At 35.5% G+C, this 18,573-nt stretch overlaps 1 protein-coding gene across 4 annotated transcripts in view; it reads left to right on the top strand.

Annotated features, from left to right (window-relative positions):
* Positions 1-18,573, top strand: part of RALGAPA1 (Ral GTPase activating protein catalytic subunit alpha 1) — a 140,996-nt gene that overhangs the window by 89,091 nt on the left and 33,332 nt on the right. For all 4 annotated transcript variants that reach the window (XR_014027472.1, XR_014027473.1, XM_081335781.1 and 1 more), the window contains 7 exons: positions 1,957-2,025; positions 6,836-6,970; positions 8,724-8,907; positions 12,204-13,068; positions 14,218-14,289; positions 15,620-15,743; positions 17,148-17,303. Coding sequence is in view for 2 of the 4 variants with exons in the window: in XM_081335781.1 (XP_081191907.1) it covers positions 1,957-2,025; positions 6,836-6,970; positions 8,724-8,907; positions 12,204-13,068; positions 14,218-14,289; positions 15,620-15,743; positions 17,148-17,303 (1,605 nt within the window). In the remaining 2 variants the exon portion in view is untranslated. The remainder of the gene's footprint in view (positions 1-1,956; positions 2,026-6,835; positions 6,971-8,723; positions 8,908-12,203; positions 13,069-14,217; positions 14,290-15,619; positions 15,744-17,147; positions 17,304-18,573) is intronic.

Genomic DNA, 18,573 nt, shown 5'->3' on the forward strand with positions numbered 1-18,573 from the left:
AAGCTCGCTTGGAGTTTGCAAAAAAGCACTTGAAGGCCTCTCAGACTTTGAGGAACGAGATTCTCTGGTCTGATGAAACCAAGATTCAACTGTTTCACCTCCATTCTAAATGTTATGTCTGGAGGAAACCAGGTACCTCTCATCACCTGCCCAATCTCATCCCAGCAGTGAAGCATGGTGATGGTAGCATCATGCTGTGGGGGTGTTTTTCAGCAGCAGGGACTGGGAGACTGGTCAGGGTTGAAAGAAAGTTGAATGGAACAAAGTACAGGGATATCCTCAATGAAAACCTATTTCACAGTACTCAGGACCTCAGACTGGGCCAAAAGTTCACGGTCCAACATGACAACGATCCTAAGCACACAGCCAAGACAACACAAGAGTGGCTTAGGAACAACTCTTGTGAATGTCCTAGAGTAGCCGAGCCAGAACCCTGACTTGAACCGTATTGAACATCTCTGGAGAGACCTGAAAATGGCTGCCCACTGACGGTGGTCATCCAACCTGACTGAGCTTGAGAGGATTTGCAAGGAAGTATGGCAGAAAATCCCCCAATCCAGGTGTGCGTGCATCATGGCCGAAAAGAGTTAAGGCTGTAATTGCTGCCAAAGGTGCTTCAACAAAGTACTAATGGAAGGGTCTGAATACTTATGCCAATGTGATATTTCAGTTTTTTCTTTTCCATAAATTTACAGACATTTCTAAAATTCTGTTTTTACTTTGTCATTATGGGGTACTGAGTTTTGAGAAACGAATTTCAACAACTGTAGAAACAAAATTGACAAAAGTGAAGTGAGTCTCAATACTTTCTGAATGCACTGTATACGGATGAAAGTTTAAGATTCATTTAAAATGAATCAATTAGTTGTGGTCACCTAGGTAAGATACCTAAATAATTACTAAGTAAATTACAGTGATCATGTAGAACAGAATGAAATAGAAAAATTAAATATACAATAGTTAATTTACAAAAAAGAATCTATATGACTTAAACACTACAAAAACCATCTCTATACAACACAAATTTTATTCACCAGTTAAAATTAAGACAGTTGCATATACAATAAACAAAAGTAAAAGGAGCATGATTTTGTTTGTTCAAAAAAATCCATTTTAAGCTTAGAAATGTAGACCTATATACTATAAAAACTTCCATTCTTTAACTAGGCGAAATGGTGCATCATAGGCAACAATTTTTGAACCAAGGTACATATAGTCCTCAACTTTCAACAGTTCATTTAGTGACCATTTGAAGCTACAATGATACCGAAAAAAGTGACATGACCATTTTTCACACTTATGACCATTGCAGCATCCCCATGGTCACGTGATCAAAATGTAGATGCTTGGAAACTGGTTCACATTTATGATGGTTGCAGTGTCCTGGGGTCATAAGATCACCTTTGTGAACTTCTGACAAGCAAAGTCAGTGCACAAGCCAGATTCACTGAACAACCATGTTAGTAACAACAGCAGTGATTCACTTAACAACTATGTCAAGAAAGATTGTAAAATGGGGCAAAACTCACTTAATCAATTTCTCACTTAGCAACAAAAATCTTGGGCTCAATTTTGGTCATAAGTTGAGAACTACCTGTACCTCAAATGGGCTAACCTAAAGAATGTGTCCAAAATCTGAGACCCATCACTGCTATGGAAATGAAATTTGGCAAATGTTATAAAACATTTTATGACATAAACATCATCATAAAACAGTTTATGACATAAGACAAAACATCATAAAACATTGCCAGTGCTGGTTGTTAACTGTGCTAACCTGTACACGTGCTATTTTCAAAACATACATCCCTGAATGTATCTGCTGAAGGTAGTGCACTGGAAGTTTGTCATTGTTGAAGGCACTGAGGAATCTGGTAAAGAAATATTTTTGAAAGGATGACCCAGGAGGTCATGGGTGGTCTAATTTCTTTTTAAAAATATGTTTATTATCTGCAGATATTGATAGCTACCATCACTCATCTCTTGCCCAGTACAGAAGCTTCTTCTTATGAGCAAGATAAAAGGGTAAGCAGATTTCTTTTATGTTACTCTATTGCAATGTATGAGGGACGCGGTGGCTCAGTGGGTTAGGACGCTGAGCTTGTCGATCAGAAGGTCGGCAGTTTGGCGGGTCGAATCCCGAGTGCCGTGTAGCAGAGTGAGCACCTGTTACTCGTCCCAGCTTCTGCCAACCTAGCAGTTCGAAAGCACGTAAAAATGCAAGTAGAAAAATAGGGACCACTGCGGTGGGAAGGTAACAGCATTCCGTGCGCCTTTGGCGTCTAGTCATGCCGGCCACATGACCACGGAGACGTCCTCGGACAAGCGCTGGCTCTTCGGCTTTGAAACGGAGATGAGCACCGGCCCCTAGAGTCGGAAACGACTAGCATGCATGTGCGGGGGAACCTTTACCTTTACCTATTGCAATGTATATTTATGACTGATGCAAAATTGAAGAACAGATAGTTTGGGTTATAAATGAAACCATGAAGTATATGTTGCAAATTGCATACGTAGGCTTCGGCTTCATTTTCCTGGATGGGCAAGGAGCTTAGGTCCCTCGTGTGCATTGCTTCCTTGTGGACATGTTCTTGCTGTCACCACTATCAATTCCATTTCACTTACATATTTTCAGATTTTTATCCTTCCATTTTTATTTTTATTTTTTGGTCAGCTGAAGGCAGTATACCGCAATAATGCTCCTGCATGGTATTTTTCCTGAGAACTAGAGCTCTGTGGGGTAGGTTGGACTAAAAGTGAATGACTGGTCAAAAGGCCCAAGCTCACATGTACAGTAGAAGAGCAAAAGGTCAATTATTTATTTATCTTTTGCAAAACAAGAATCAGCAGATGATTACAGAATATGGCAATACACAGCCTCCTTCTAACTTCAGAACACACTCTGTAAATTGGAAATGGCCATGTCAACAGCATCATTAACTAGAATATTGTTAATAGAAATGTATAAGGCTACAGAGTCATTGACCTTTGTGAAGTAATATAAAATAGATATGTGTGACAAAGACATAACCTTTGGTCATGCTATGTAACAAAAAATGGTGTAAATTGTTAAACAAGTCCACCCTGAGAATACTGCTATGGTATCACCCCTTCATTTCAGCTCCCAATAGTTGGGCTTCCCTTTCTGATCACTATAAGATAGACCCAACAATTCCACCCTATTTGGGAAGAAGAGAAAAATGTATCTAAGAAACCAAGTACACTCTTTCTTCCAGCTAGAAGTGCAAAATTCTACTTCTCAATTTCTGTCCACCACACATCCTAGAGAAGAGAAATCTTTTATTTTTATTTTTTTTCCTGCTATATTCATCTTTCATTGACTACAAAGGTATTTCACAGTACGTTCAATTGCCAATCAGTAATTAATCCAGCAAGGGTCTTTAATGTGAAACAAATTCCTTTCTGTGATATACTGTAGGTCCCTTTTATGTTTTAATTTCAAACAAAAGTAGCAGAGTGACCTGGATCCAAAGCTTGCAGTTTTCAAAAGAAAGTCTGTTTCTATCCATGGAATAGGTGAGATCCAGTAGTTTGTGAGAACATAGAAGGAGTGGCTTCCGGTTCCGGATCTCGGTGCGGCCAGACGTGCGAGGGAATCGCTCCTCACGTCACCTGGATTTCTTCATCCGGGGGCCCCTGTAAAGGGGTTGAAAGTCGTCCTGGAGGGGCGAAGAGCGGGGGAGAGTCTCTCCAGTCGGCGGTAGAAGGGCAGCGGCCCTCCCGTCAGCTTGGAGCTACTCTCTGAACCAAAGAAGAAAGGATCGGCCACTCCCATTGCCCATTGTTTAGCTGTTTCCCACCAAAGCCAAAAGCACAACAAAGCACTTAAAGGCACTTGAAAACTGGGTGAGAATTACCTTCTTCCTTTCCTAATCATCTACTTTTCCTGTCAAAAGCTTTTCGAATTTGCTTCCCCTTGCAAGGAGAGAGGGAAGAGATTTTTGTTTTTTCCCCCACCGTCCTTAGCAGCGGCCTTTGTCTACATTGGGAGAGAAAAGAAAAAGCCCTGTACTAAATGATACTGATTAATTGGACTTACTGCCTTTCTACTTTTGGCCCAAAGTTCCTATATTAACAGAAATGGACTACTCTATCTATTAGTCTAAAAAAGGGAAATAAAATAAATAAATAAAAAAATAAAAAAATAAAAAAATACTCCATCTGAAAAGGATTTGAAGTATTCTGGGGACATCTAGTGGCTAAGTTTGTTACAGCAAGTGAATACTACTGGCAAACATGCTTGCTTACATTTTGGACTAACCTTGGCATTGGCATTGAGATAAAAACCTGAAACAGCTGGAGATGAATTTGGCTTAGACTTGTGGAGGTGAACACTTACTGATTTTTGTTTGAAAAATAGCCTCCACTAAGGACTATTTATAAATACTACAAAATGGAGAAGGATCAGCCACAAAACTTGCTTGATTATAACCTTATACTTGAAACAATCTATAGAGTCACTGAAATGTCTGTCTCCAGATTTAATAATTTACATGCCAACCTTAAGTCACAAACTGAAACCCAGACTGCAACTAAAGAATTTATACTTCAGAATATAACAAAATTGGAAGATATTACTATTGAGACAGAGGAATATAAGCAACAACAACAAAGTACTGAAAAAACTAATATTCAAAACCTCAAAGAACCTACAGTTTTTAAAATACAAGGAACTACTACTATGATAGATAATCTTAAAGACCAACAACAAACTAGGGAAAAACTTAATAGTCAACCTCTGACCCTCTCTAAAGAGCCTACAATTTCAGAAGTACACTACATGCAAGATAGTGATGCCAATACAGAGGACGCCGAAGACCAACAAAGACAACCTGTGGAAAGCTTGGACAGTCAACTACTAACTATAAAACTGGACAAGTTTTTCTACTCAAAACAGATCAACCCAGAAGGAAGAAGAATCCAGACTGAACTGCAGACAGAGATGTCAGAGCAAATAAAGAGAGTGGAATTAACATGGCAACAATATAATGACTATAAATGGTTTAACTTTTGTATATTGCTGATGGTTGGATGGCCTCCCCTGGTGCAAATAATATGCATGTGAGCAAAGGAAGACCTACTTGGCAATTTAAAGCCTTGGGTCTGGAAACCTGACTGGCAAAAAAAGAAACCTAGAGTTAGATTTAAAAAATGAATTCCTAGAGAATTATCGTAGGTCATTTTGTTAGTAATTAGTGACTTATTAGGATCTGAAATAGAAAATATTCGTGAGATAGAATTAAAATGTATTTAAGTATTTTTTTAAGCTTATTCCAAATATTATAAATTTATATACTGATATAATGGAAATTTGGCTTATGGATCCTATGTTGTTAAAATTTTGGTTATGTATAAGTAGAAGTAGACTGATAAATATAGAGTCTCCGATTGGTAACTTGTGATGTATTAGGATATGAAATAAACAATGTTTATTAGGTAGAAGCTAGCTATTTAACTATTGGGTGTATGTTAGATGATACAATCTTTGGTGTAATAAAATAAAGGAACTCTGGGTTGTGAATACTATTTGGGATGTTAAAGGTTAAACTTGGATATTATAATTAACATCAAAATTAGATAAAATTTAATAACAGGATATAGATATACTTTATCGAAATTGGATTGACAAAATCTTCTCTAATTGACCATGCTATTCCTTGAAATTTGTTAGTTTAAATACGTTGTATTGAATGTTGAGGGAAATAGAGAAGGATGTTATGATAATGTAACCCGAACTATGTATTGAAAACTCTGTTACTTAACTGATGACTACCCAGGTATCATGATGCTTTCTAAATATATAGGTTGTAAATTGAAAAACTAATAAAACTTGTTTGGTTTTTTTTAAAAAAAAAGAACATAGAAGGAGTCTCTTTTGGCAAGTGATCTTTCCCCTTAAAGCAGTGGTTCCCAACCTTTTCTATACCCCGGACCCCTAGAACACTTCTGATACAGTATATTCTTGCACCCCTTACAAAAGTTTGAAATAATAGCAACAAATTATGCATATACACTATATTTTTTTATTTTATTTTAATTCCATTTATATCCCGCCCTTCTCCGAAGACTCAGGGCGGCTTACAAGCTTAGCAGTAGCCTTCATTCTATGTATATGCCTGCTTATTAGGGCTTTCGCCCCCCCCAAGCGGCATTATGTCATGGTTCCGACAGATGAAACTCTTCAATAGAACTTTGAGGCATTGTTTACCTTAAAGGATATTTTACTCGAATTGCAGAATATCGGCATTTATATAACCAAAGCCAAAAACTGAATTCCCCTCCCCTGGGCACATAGTATCAAAGCACAATTCCCTCCTCCAACTAACAGTCATAAATCACATTCCCCAAGTAGCTTGAAGGTGGGCTTCCTCCAGCTCTCCAACCCGCCAATTCTTTATCAGCTCTGAGTTCAACAACCTTGAGTGTTGTTATGTCTAGCTGGAGTATCATTCACATCCCCCCTCCCAGCATCATCTAACTCTAAAAGCAAAAGGGAAAAATGGCTACATTTCCATCTGTTGTCAATGCAAAAACATCCGATGTTAGCAGCATTGACACCATAATTTTGAAAACCCAAGTTTTCGCACCCCTTGGAATATCGTCTCGCACCCTCAGGGTTTTTTTTAGTAGGATCTTATTACTTATTTGTTTTCATAATTTTACTATCAAACTGTTGGCATAACACATACTGAGCTACAGACTGCTTCTCATATGATTTCCTGCTGAAACTACAGTTAAAAAGGAAGCATGGAAAAGCAAATCAAATAAATTATCCTTCATGGTTATTTCTAATTTAGAAACCTTTCTATTACAGTTGGTGGTATCTCTACTTCTTTGTTTGTTGGACTGGACAATGGCATTGCCACTGCGGACATTATTACAGCCTATTTACCCTGCAGCATCTGAAAATGATAAAACTGAAAAATCTGTTCTTAATTACATATATAAGGTATTTGCTACTCCTCTTACTTTTAGCTTCGTTTTATGAAAATTCTGTCTTTGAACTTTTTAAACTTTCTTTTCACAAATAGAAGAAGCAAAGCTGAACAAAGATAGAAGAGTTATTTTCATGTGTATTTTTTTCAGAATTGTAAGAACTCTGAACATCTTTGATGTATCAGTGAATGAGAAGTATGTTGCACCCTGTTTCATTTACTTCCACTGATGGCTCTGCTAGCAGATACAGCTAACAAATCCAAATAGTTTTGTCTGAAGCTTGTTTGCTGGTTGTATAAGAGAATCTGTCTTATGAAAGGAAAAAAGCAAAATACCTAGTTCATACAACACGCACCTTGAGCAAAACCATCCAGATTTCATAGCTGTGCCTGTTTGGAAAGAGGAACCAGGAGAAATAATTGGAGAACCTTCTCTATTCCCTGATAAGACAAAATCTGGGCATAGATGGACATTCCTAATCACAGTGTACTTTGGACTATTCTCTGAATAGAAATAATATTTTTAAAAGTTCAAAAATACAGTGAAAGTAGAGTAAAATAAATATATTTGAAAACCTTCAGATTTTATAAATAAAAACAAAGAACTAGTACTAACAGAATAAAACAATATTAAATATTAGGACAGAATGAAAACACTTGGAAAACCAGAAACGCCTTTGCATGGCCCCAGGCAGAAGATGGGCATCTATAAACCTTTTTATTTATATAAAACATTTGCATAGCTGCCCATCTTCTAACCAACTCTGGGCAGCTCCCAATCAAAAGTTAAAATAGCATATAAAACTATATTAAAACTATAAACACAGTAAAAAATTAAAAACAACAAAAACCTGGTGCCAATTCAGACTTCTAATCTGCAGTTATCGAATCTTATCCTAATGCTACGTGGAAAAACCATGTCTTCAGTACTTTATAGAAGGCTCAGAGGGTAGAGGCATGCTGAATTTCAGTGGGTTGTATTCCATACTACAGGGGCTGCTGTAATAAATGTGTGCCATGCTCCCATCAGATAGCAATATTTAGGGGAACGCACTAGGAACATGCCCATCCCATCTGGCTACTGTTAAGGCTGTTTTCATTGATACCTCTGTGGGGAGTCAGACTGAAACATCAGTCTCAGACGAAATCTCAGAATCTAGATGAAAACTTGGGGGATTTATTTTTTTAACAGCGATGATTTTCCAAACTGTAAAATCCTAAAAAACCAAAACAGTACTCTAAATTACCAATAACAAGATCCATGAGAATCCAGCCATTTTCAGTAGCAGTTCATTGTAGAAGGCTACTCTTGGATAGGAGTGAGACAGTCAGTTTGAATTGGAGAGATCCAGTTGAAGTCATTCATTGAAACACTTAACTTCACTGGATTAACTCAACATCTTTCTCTTTCTCTCTTATACCAGTGTACCTCATACAGTTACAATTACAGGAACAAAATGGGAAGTGACCCTCATATACTGCATGAAAGGAAAAGCAGGATATGAATGCAATAATGGATACATTAAATAATAATCACATATCATGAGAACAGTTACAAATCAGAAAAACATGAAACAATTTTCATCATCTTTTCCTTTGACAAATAAGATTATGTACTCTTTGGTATATATGTAGTTATAACACAGATTTAGGAAATCTTTGTATCCTGAGGGGATTTTATGTCAACTTTCTGAGAAGTAATCCCAGTTTCACTTCAGTCTTTCATACTTGTATACGTAGATTTTAGTACGCATTGTTTTTTTTAAGGTTCTTCATGGATGTGTCTATGGATCTCAGTGCTTTAGTAACCTGAAGTATTTTCCAATGAGCCTGTCTGATTTAGCATCCATGGATTATGATCCTTTTATGCATTTGGAAAATTTGAAAGAACCAGAACCCCTCCATTCACCTGATTCGGAACGGTCTTCCAAACTCCAGCCAGTCACAGAAGGTTTGTTTGCTTTAATTAACTTCCTTTTCTGATCAAGTATCATAAATTTTCAAATTAATTACATTCTAAGAGTTCAATTATAGCTTATAGGTAGTGTTAATAAGCATGGAATAGATTAATATAATTTTGAGTAATTACAACTCCTTTTTGAACAATAAGTACGTCTTTACAACACTCACCAACTTCATAACAGATTTTTCTCTACCCCAGTAAACAAGTAAAACATTTTTTAATTTTTATTGATAGCAAATATGTACATGTTATTTAGCAAGCAATCAGATACAACATGTTTAACTTAACATACACTATTTTTTTAATTCTTAAAATTTGCTTCATGCTTATTTTAAACTTATTTTTCAAACTTTGGCTTGATTTTTTTTCTCTAAAAATAAACTCCTTGAGTTAATCAAATTATTTTAATTTAGATTTTTTTTTCTTTCATGAAATATCAAATGGTACTAGTGAAAAGAAATTCGGGAGGCACAGGCTTTCATACTGAGGCTAAATATTCTGTGTAGGATCATTCTCCTCCAGTATTAAGCTGTTCCCTTTAGGTTTCCTTAAAGGTATTAAGGACTAGATAAATACAGAACCTTTTTGTAGCAGCTGTGTGCTAACAGCAGGTGATTTTGTGGTCTGTAGTGACTTTGTAGTGCTGTTTTTTTTATGTGGAGAAAATGGCTAATCATTGTGCCCTTGTCTAAGGCATGCTTCATCATTTTCAAGTACTTTTTTGGCCAAAGAATTCTGAACACAGAGCTGTCCTCTAATAAGCTCAGTATTGGATTGAACAAATCTGATTTGAGAACTATTGGCAGGAGGAATGGTAATTATTAAATTTACTGAGCAGTGAAGCAAGCTACTGTAGTTGGCTTTTTGTCAAATGGCTGTGGTCTTATTAGTAAAGAGTAATCATCTGCAGGGTCAGAATGAAAGCAGAACCGAAGGATTCATTCTCTCCTAATTACAGTTTCACCTATACATATTATGCAAAGCTAATATTTAAACTAGTTGCCAAGATTAATTTCCTCTACATGTTACATTGCAAGTGTAAAGAATTGCAGCCGGGTTTTGTGCCTTACTGCTTTTGTATTCTGTAATAATGTGTAATTATGGGTTCACAGCAAATACACCGTGATTTGTTTAATCTGCCTATTTGAAAAGACAACCTTGAATAGTTCCCTCCGCCTCTTTTTTAAATTAGTATCTATTGGAGAAAACACCAAGCATTGCTGTCCTTTATTTGTGCATTTCCACACAGGAGTAAGTCCTGGGTACTTTTTAAAATCCTAAATAATATTTTTTATCCTTCTATTATATTGTCTTAGGTAAGTTAATAACCTATTTTAAAGAGATCCCTGACAATCCTGATTGGGTGACCAGTATATGTAGCCACTGTTTTGTCAGTTTTGGTACTCCTAACAATATTACAATTTCAGTATTTTTCATTTTCCACAGCAGCCTATAATTCTAAAAGATATGAAGCTGATTGTTGCTTCGATAAGTCAGAATGTGTTCATATCAAAAATTATGACCTATCCTTTATTTGGTACGCAGTAGTGTTAGCATAATTCTTTGCTTGTCTTTCTTCTCACTTTCTAAGATTCCCCTTTTATTTTAAGACTTGATATGATTCCAATTTGTTTATGTCAGAAAGAAATGTTGCTATTATTGGCCTACAAAAATATGTTATCTTGAACATATGGCAATATTATTACTCTCCAAACAAGATACATTACTTTCAGTTTTAAGTCATTTTTTTCCAGCAAAACTGGGAAGTATATTAAATAAAGCTTGTTTGAAGCTTATTGTGTTGTTGTTTCAGAATTTTTAGCATCTATAAGGAAATATTAAGAACTTTATAAAACCATTCAGTAGAATATTGAAACCCATAGATTTATAAATATGTCAAGCTCTCTGAATTAATATTAATGAAAAAGAGGGAACTACAGGTCAAGAGATGGTTCCACTATGAGGCAGCTGCCATTAAAGGTCAGCAGATAATGAATTAATTACAACACAAAATACACTATATAAACTATATTATAAGAAAAAGGCACTGTAAGGATTAGAAGAACCAAGTTTGGCCACACATTCTGGCACTACACTCATCTGTTACAATAACTCTACACAGATTCAATTATTCTTCCCACTAAGAATCGCATAGTCAAGAAAAAAAGACAAAATCTAAACCTGAGGGTATCTGTATATCTCTTTCTGTGTATATTTATATGATGGCTTGAAGCTTATAGTTGGCAGTTGCTAGTTTTCTGCCCTGAAAACAGCTTTTCTAAAATCTGTAATAAAATTAAATTGTTGAGTCGTTCTTTTTTAATATCTGCCTGTTCATTTTCAAATCTAAATGAAGATATCATTTGGATTGTTCTACAGCTTCAGGTTTCAGGAATATACAAGCCTTCTTTAGCATAAAGATTTGTGCATGTATGAATATAGAATTAGAAGAATTACTGTTTTTAATATATTAATAATATTGCAGTTAATTCACAGCTGGTTATCATTCCAATCAACTTTTTGAATATTAATTCAAAGCATTATAATTAACTATAGCCTCAGTAGAAAATTTATTAAACTGTCCTAATGAATAACAATATAAATCTATACATATTTATTTAGTATCTTCAGTAAATTCAGTAAAAATTACTCCCAGCAAAACATATTCAGGATTTCAGATTTCAACCAACATCAGTATTGCAATTTTTTTTTCTTGAAAACAAGAACTTTTCTTTGTAATTATTTCTGTCATTAAATATTTTAAAATATATATACCATAAAAATAAAATTAATTTGTTAGGACTGTTAACAGTCATAATTTTTTTAAAATAGTGTTGTCTATGAGAAAATATCTCTCAGTATCATTTCAGCTGTATCATATCAGTTTCCTTCTAACATGCTAACAATGTTTACTTCTTCTGTCTTAGTTCTATATTTGCCATAATCTCCACAGTGGCCTTCTCCTTTTCAAGAAGGAAAGCTAATAGCTTCTGTTCATATTTTTCCTTTCTCTATGCTGTTGAAGTATTAAAATATTTTTTACAATTATTTGTATTTTAAAAACTGTATTCTCTGTAAAATTGCTTTCTTTGTTATCATTTAATAATTGTTTTTATTTAAATTGAAATGCCTAACTGTATTTTTCTTACCTCACTTTATGAATGTGGTGCCGTGCCGGTCATACTGCATCTGTTCAGAGTCCCTTAACATTTAAACAAACAGAAATTGCATTTTTATTGCTATCAGTATAACCTAAAGTATTGAATTTTGTGTTTTTTCCCCAGTAAAATCTCATATGCAACAAGGACTGATCTCTGTGGCAGCTCGTACTGTGATAGCTCATCTGGTAAACCACTTAGGCCATTATCCAATGAGTGGGGGGCCTGCTATGCTAACAAGTCAAGTATGTGAAAATAATGACAATCCTTTCTGCGAGAACCTTGAACTTTCTCCTGAGCTTTTTGAGAACCCCAACCTCCAGTTCTTTGTATTAAATAATACCACATTAGTTTCATGTATACAGATAAGAGCAGAAGAGAACATGCCTGGAGGAGGTTTGTCTGCTGGACTTGTCTCAGCCAATTCAAATGTCCGAATTATAGTGCGGGATCTGTCTGGGAAATATTCTTGGGATTCTGCCATCATGTATGGGCCTCCCCCTCTATGTGGCCTAAGTGAATCAACCACTTTTATGCTTTCGTTGCCCCATCAAGAGAAATCAGAAAATGCCTCAGAACCTCCTGCGTATGCAGAAGAAATGTATGTAAAGGATGGAATTACGCTTTCACTAAAAAGAAGATTTAGAGACATTGTGCCAACGTGGGATACAATCAAGGATGAAGAAGATGCCCTTGATGAGCTTTTGCAATATGTGGGAATCACTAGCCCTGAGTGTTTACAGAGGACAGGTGTGTCTCTCAATATACCTGCTCCTCAACCGATTTGTGTGTCAGAGAAGCAGGAAAATGATGTAATCAATGCAATCCTGAAACAGGACACTGAAGAGAGAGATTTTATTGAAAAGCACTTCAGTGACTTAAATATGAAGGCTATGGAGCAGGATGAACCAATTCCACAAAAGCCCTATTCAGCATTTTACTATTGCAGGTTGCTCCTTAGTATTCTTGGCATGAATTCTTGGGATAAAAGGTAAAATGATAATGTTATTTGCTGTTAAAATCAACACAATTTGGTCTTTTTCAGAACAGAGAGATATTTTAAGTAACATACATGCTACTAAAAACAATAGCAGTATATATCTTCCCCTTCCAGGACAGCCACTCCTCGTTTAGCAACTGCCTCAGTTAGCAACCATTTGCAAATACAATAGTAATAAACAGTAATAAAAATCATTTTCTGACCAATGCACAGATTTACAATTAATTTTTTGGGGTCTGAAAAAAATTCTTCCGTGTGCAACCAGTTAAGGTTTAGTCAATTTCAGGCAGCAGGCAAGCTGGCTAGAAGGTTCTAATGAACTAATTAAGTTGTTAACCTGCCATTAGCACTTTTTAAGGAAGAGCTATGCTACCAAGAAAAGCAGCTCCGGAAGAGAACTCGTTGAAGCAATCTCTCCACCCTGAGAGGAGGCAAAAAAAAAAATTGCAAGGCATAGGGCACTGTGTAAGAGAACATTATATGAATGAGGCAACAGCAACTAGTGATCTTCACATTGTCTCTCTCCCTTTCTCTCTCATCACAGGTTCACTTAGCAACCTTTTTGTTTAACGACAAAGGCGGTAGAACGAACTGCAGTCGCTAAACAAGAGGATGTAATGAAATTAAATCCAAATGTTCTGTCACTTCCATATTAAGATTTTCTTAGCCATGAGTGTACATAATGAAAATCACTACACAAATATAGGAGGATAGTGGGTTGGGTTTGGTTTGGTTTGTATTATGACAAATTATAGAAGAGGAACAGCTAAATACAAGCCATAATATATTAATATATCTACTTCTCACAGATACTTTCCTAGATGCCTCTAGGATGTTTACAAGTCTCTAGTCCTAATTTGAGAGTCAGTTTGGATTAGTGGTTTATGTGCTTCAAGGGGAATGTTGTTCAGGCCACCAGGTTAAAGAATGAAGTAAGAATTATAGTAAAGGCGCTGATAAGGATTCAGAAGATTATATGTGTCTGTGTGTCTGTGTAAATAAAGGATCTTTTCATTTTTTATGTGAAAAGGTTTTTCAAAAGGCAAGAAAACTGTAGATGTTAATAAATAGAATTATTGTTTGCTATGTCTGTCATTGTACACAGATAATGAAAACATTTTATTAAATTTACTTATGTAGGAGAAGCTTTCATCTTCTGAAAAAAAATGAAAAACTACTTCGAGAACTTCGAAATTTGGATTCAAGACAATGGCAAGTTATCTGCTATAAGCAATTTTTAAGTAATAATTTCATTTTTTAAATTACACTTCAGTGTAATTATTTTTATAAATAATATAGAATTCAAGTTGTTATAAATTCTACCAATTTCTGTGAGAATAGACTTTTTTATAAAAATGCATTAAAAGATTTGCCTCACTAATCTGCCAGTGCCTGTAGTTCTGAATTAATACAATCTTGTTTAATTTATTAGAACTCTTAAGTTCTAAAAACATAAAACAGCTTATATTGATATTCTTAACATTTGAATTGAATCATTGTTTTAAGCACTTGGCGCTTTAACAGAAATGGAAGTGACTAGATATGAAAATAAGGGCAGAGTATTTCTGTCAGCTATAGGTAGTTCTTATAACCAGTTGTTTAACATTCAAAGTTAAAATGAATCCCTCAAAAGCTACTTAAAATCTGGTTTCAACATTTCAACATCACCCCCCCCACACACACTATCAAATAACTGCATGTTGGTCACTCAACAACTGGTCCACATTTACAGTCATTAGCAGTGTTCAGCAGTCACATGACTACAATTTACAACATTTTTGACAGAAACTAGCATTCACTTCCAGTTTCCAACAAAAACTGGCCCATAGCAAACAGTGGATTTTATTAACGTCCACCGCATAAAGAGATAATAAAATTGGGTCAGTCACATGATGACTGCTTTACGACTATTATGACCTACAATCTTAATTGCTAGGGTCAATTACAGTCATTAGTCAAGGGCTTCATGTAAAGATTTTTTTAAAGATTTTTTTTTCAGCCATTTCAGGAGAAAATATTGGAGATTGCCAGATTTTGTAGCTGTTTGAAAAAAAACTTGTTTACATGAGTGCATTATGTTTTCAAATTGCTGAATTAGTCTTCTGTGCCTATGAATTTTAGCATTGACCTATTTCAAGATATAGTAGTGAAAATGGCTGATGCGAATCACTTTGAAACAATTTGTGACCAATTTTGATTATATTTAGAAACCAAGTTTCACATTGTCCCCCCCATAGAGAAACTCTGAAGGTTATTTTTGCAATGTTATAAAAGTTATTTAATTAAAAGTGGTATTTCTATAGTATAATCAGGTATATAATCTTGATTATATGTTATAACAATGAGATTTAAAAAAATGCCTTGGCAATGATCCTTGCTTCAGGACTATAAATAAATAAGCAAAGAAACATATAAATAAAAGCTGAAATCCTCTTCAAACACCTTCAGAACAAAGGAAATCATATTAGCCTTTCTATATATCCACTATGTCTTAGCAATGTCAGAGGATATTCTTATATAATTGCAATCATATGTCTTACAGCCGAGAGACGCACAAAATTGCAGTATTTTATGTTGCTGAGGGACAAGAAGATAAACACTCTATCCTGACTAACACTGGAGGAAGCCAAGCATATGAGGATTTTGTAGCAGGTCTTGGTTGGGAGGTACACTTCTATCTCATTCCATTCTAATCAATTCATTTATTTTTTCAAATGTTGTGATGCTTTAATAACAGCATTTATTTAAGAATTCACTTTAGAAACAATTTGAGATTTCTTTCAGTCTGGTAACTATCATCTTATTTCACAAGCTGCTTTTAGAACGTATAAGAGGGTGGCTAACATTCCTATCATGTGTCTGAAGCAGATTTTATTTTATTTTTGTCATATCAACAGTCTTTCTCAGCAGAAAAAATAGGTATTACTGGGGTTTGTGATGCATGTGATTTTCTTAAAAGCCAAGTTCTCTGGATGGTGGGGGGAACAGGGGCGTGTTAGTTTCACAATTATTCTTACAATACCTGGAGCTTATGTTGTAAGTTTTCATACACATTTCAATATTTGTGAAATTTGCCAGTTCTGTGTTTGGTGACAGGAAGACCAGCTCTGCTTCTTTAGCATCTAGAAACAACATCAAATCCTAGTTAGCACCTATTTAGAATTGTTCTCTTTAGAAGAGCTCTGTTTATTAAGAGGAAATGTTCTTGCTGAAAGACAGATGTTTACCACTCACAGTTCAAGTCTCCACTACACTGAACCTAATGTTGGCTACTAAAAATGTCTGAAATGTCATGGTATTGATCATCGTTCAAACACCAATGTGAGAATACAGGTAGTCCTCAACTTAAGACCATAGTTGGGCCCAAAATTTCTGTTTCTAAGTGAGACATTTATTAAGTGAGTTTTGTCCCATTTTACAACCTTTCTTGCTATAAATGAATCACTGCTGTTGTTAACTTAGTAACATGGTTGTTAAGTGAATCTGGCTTCCCCATTGACTTTGCTTGTCAGAGGGTAAAAAGCTGCTCACATGACCCTGTGACATACAACCGTCACAAATATGAGTCAGTTGCTAAGTGTCTGAATTTGGTCACGTGACCATGGGGATGCCGCAATGATCGTAAGTGTGAAAAATGCTCATAAGTCACTTTTTAGTGACATAACTTTGAACGGTCACTAAACGAACTGTTGTAAGTCGAGAACTACCTGTAGTACCATTCCAGTTGCCACTGGAAATAACAGCAGATGGGATTAATGTAGAAAAGGTCACTTTGGGGAGGCTAGGTGTGCCATCTAACAACTACAAAGCATGCTAGGAAGAGTTCTGTGGCAGAGTGAAATTATTATATAGATTGAACTAACATTTTTTTAGTTTTGTGAACCCAAAATATTTGTTATCAAATAATCTACTAAATAGTCTTGATTTGGCATGGAGTCAGTAAATATTAATGGCAATGAAAAAAAATACATTTTTCTCCCCTTCAGTTCGTATCCTGTTAGACCTGAGCCCCCAAGCACTCTAATTTATATTATATAGATATTTTATGTTGTGATGCCTTTTTATTTTAGGTGAACCTAACAAATCATTGTGGTTTTATGGGAGGACTACAGAAAAACAAAAGCACTGGATTGACCACTCCATATTTTGCCACTTCTATGGTTGAAGCAATGTTTCATGTATCAACCAGAATGCCTTCTGATTCAGATGACTCCCTAACAAAAAAGGTAGGTATTCCAAAATAACCTTCCACACTCTAATTAGTGTGTGATTAAGTTATTGTACTAAAACCTGAGAGATTCTCAACCATGAAAGTCACTGATTAACCTTGGGCCACTGACTGTATCTCCATCAAATCCCCCTTGCTGAGTGTTTCTGGGAAACTCTGGGAAAGGATGCACACTAATAGAGGCAAGGATATTCAGTAAATCTTAACAACTACAAAGACTGGTTCATTACATGATTGGAGGCCATTTCAAAGTCCTGCCATTCCAGCATACATAGCTAACTGGGAAGAGTCACACTGGCAGGAAAGCCTGAAAGGCTATTTCCTTTCAGGTGTTTTTCACTCTTCTCATTTTACAGATAATAGCCCTGTTTAAAGTGACTGGTTCAGTGTGAACCTCGGTAGCTATAGGGCATTATGAAAAATATTCTACGTATCTGGCAAATAAAATGCACTTGGTTACAATCTTGAGTTGAATTCTTCAAGGCAAATCCTGTTGAGTTGGCCAAGCCATCCTCTTATCTTATTAGATGTGAAGTGTTTCACTTTGGGAGGCCTGAAGAAGTGGATAGCATCCAGGTTTTACATCTTCTCAATACTTTGCTACTATAGTCCATAATAGTAAAAGGTAACATGAATAATGGGAAGAGTCTTAAAGAATGAGCTTGTAAAATTGTTCTGTATTTTTGTATGCAAGCAATACATGTAGTCTCAAAGGAGTATGGGAAAAATGACACATTTCTATAATGGTCTATGCTTTAGGTATATCCTCACCCAGGAAATAACCCCAATTTACTAATGGTTGAAAAACAATTTAAAGCAGCTCTTTTCTGAAACCGTTGACTAACAGTAGGTGGCTGTAATTGTGTTTTTATTGTGAGATGTTCTTTTTGTTTTTGCTTGCATTTATTGTAAACTGCCCAGTTCTTATAAAAAGAGTTTCATTTTGAGTGAGATTCACTAACCATACATGTTAGCATAGGAGAGTCTTTCAGAATAATATAATTGCGATATCTAAAATTATCAGAGTTGTTTAAAATTCCTTTTTTCCTGATCTACTTCCAGCGTAGACATTTAGACATTGACTTTTGACCAAATAGATAAGGGGTGCACACCTTACCATGAGCTATCATATCTAAAATACATTATCATCTAATAATTACATGTATTTGTAGGCAGCATATGTAATCAGCAACTGCCAGAGCTTTTCTAACAATCTCAAAAATAAATTGTTTTGCACTATTGGTATTTCTTTTTTCATTTAAAATCCA

This window comes from Vipera berus (assembly GCF_964194415.1).
Source record: "Vipera berus genome assembly, chromosome: 1".
NCBI classification, from domain to species: Eukaryota; Metazoa; Chordata; class Lepidosauria; order Squamata; family Viperidae; genus Vipera; species Vipera berus.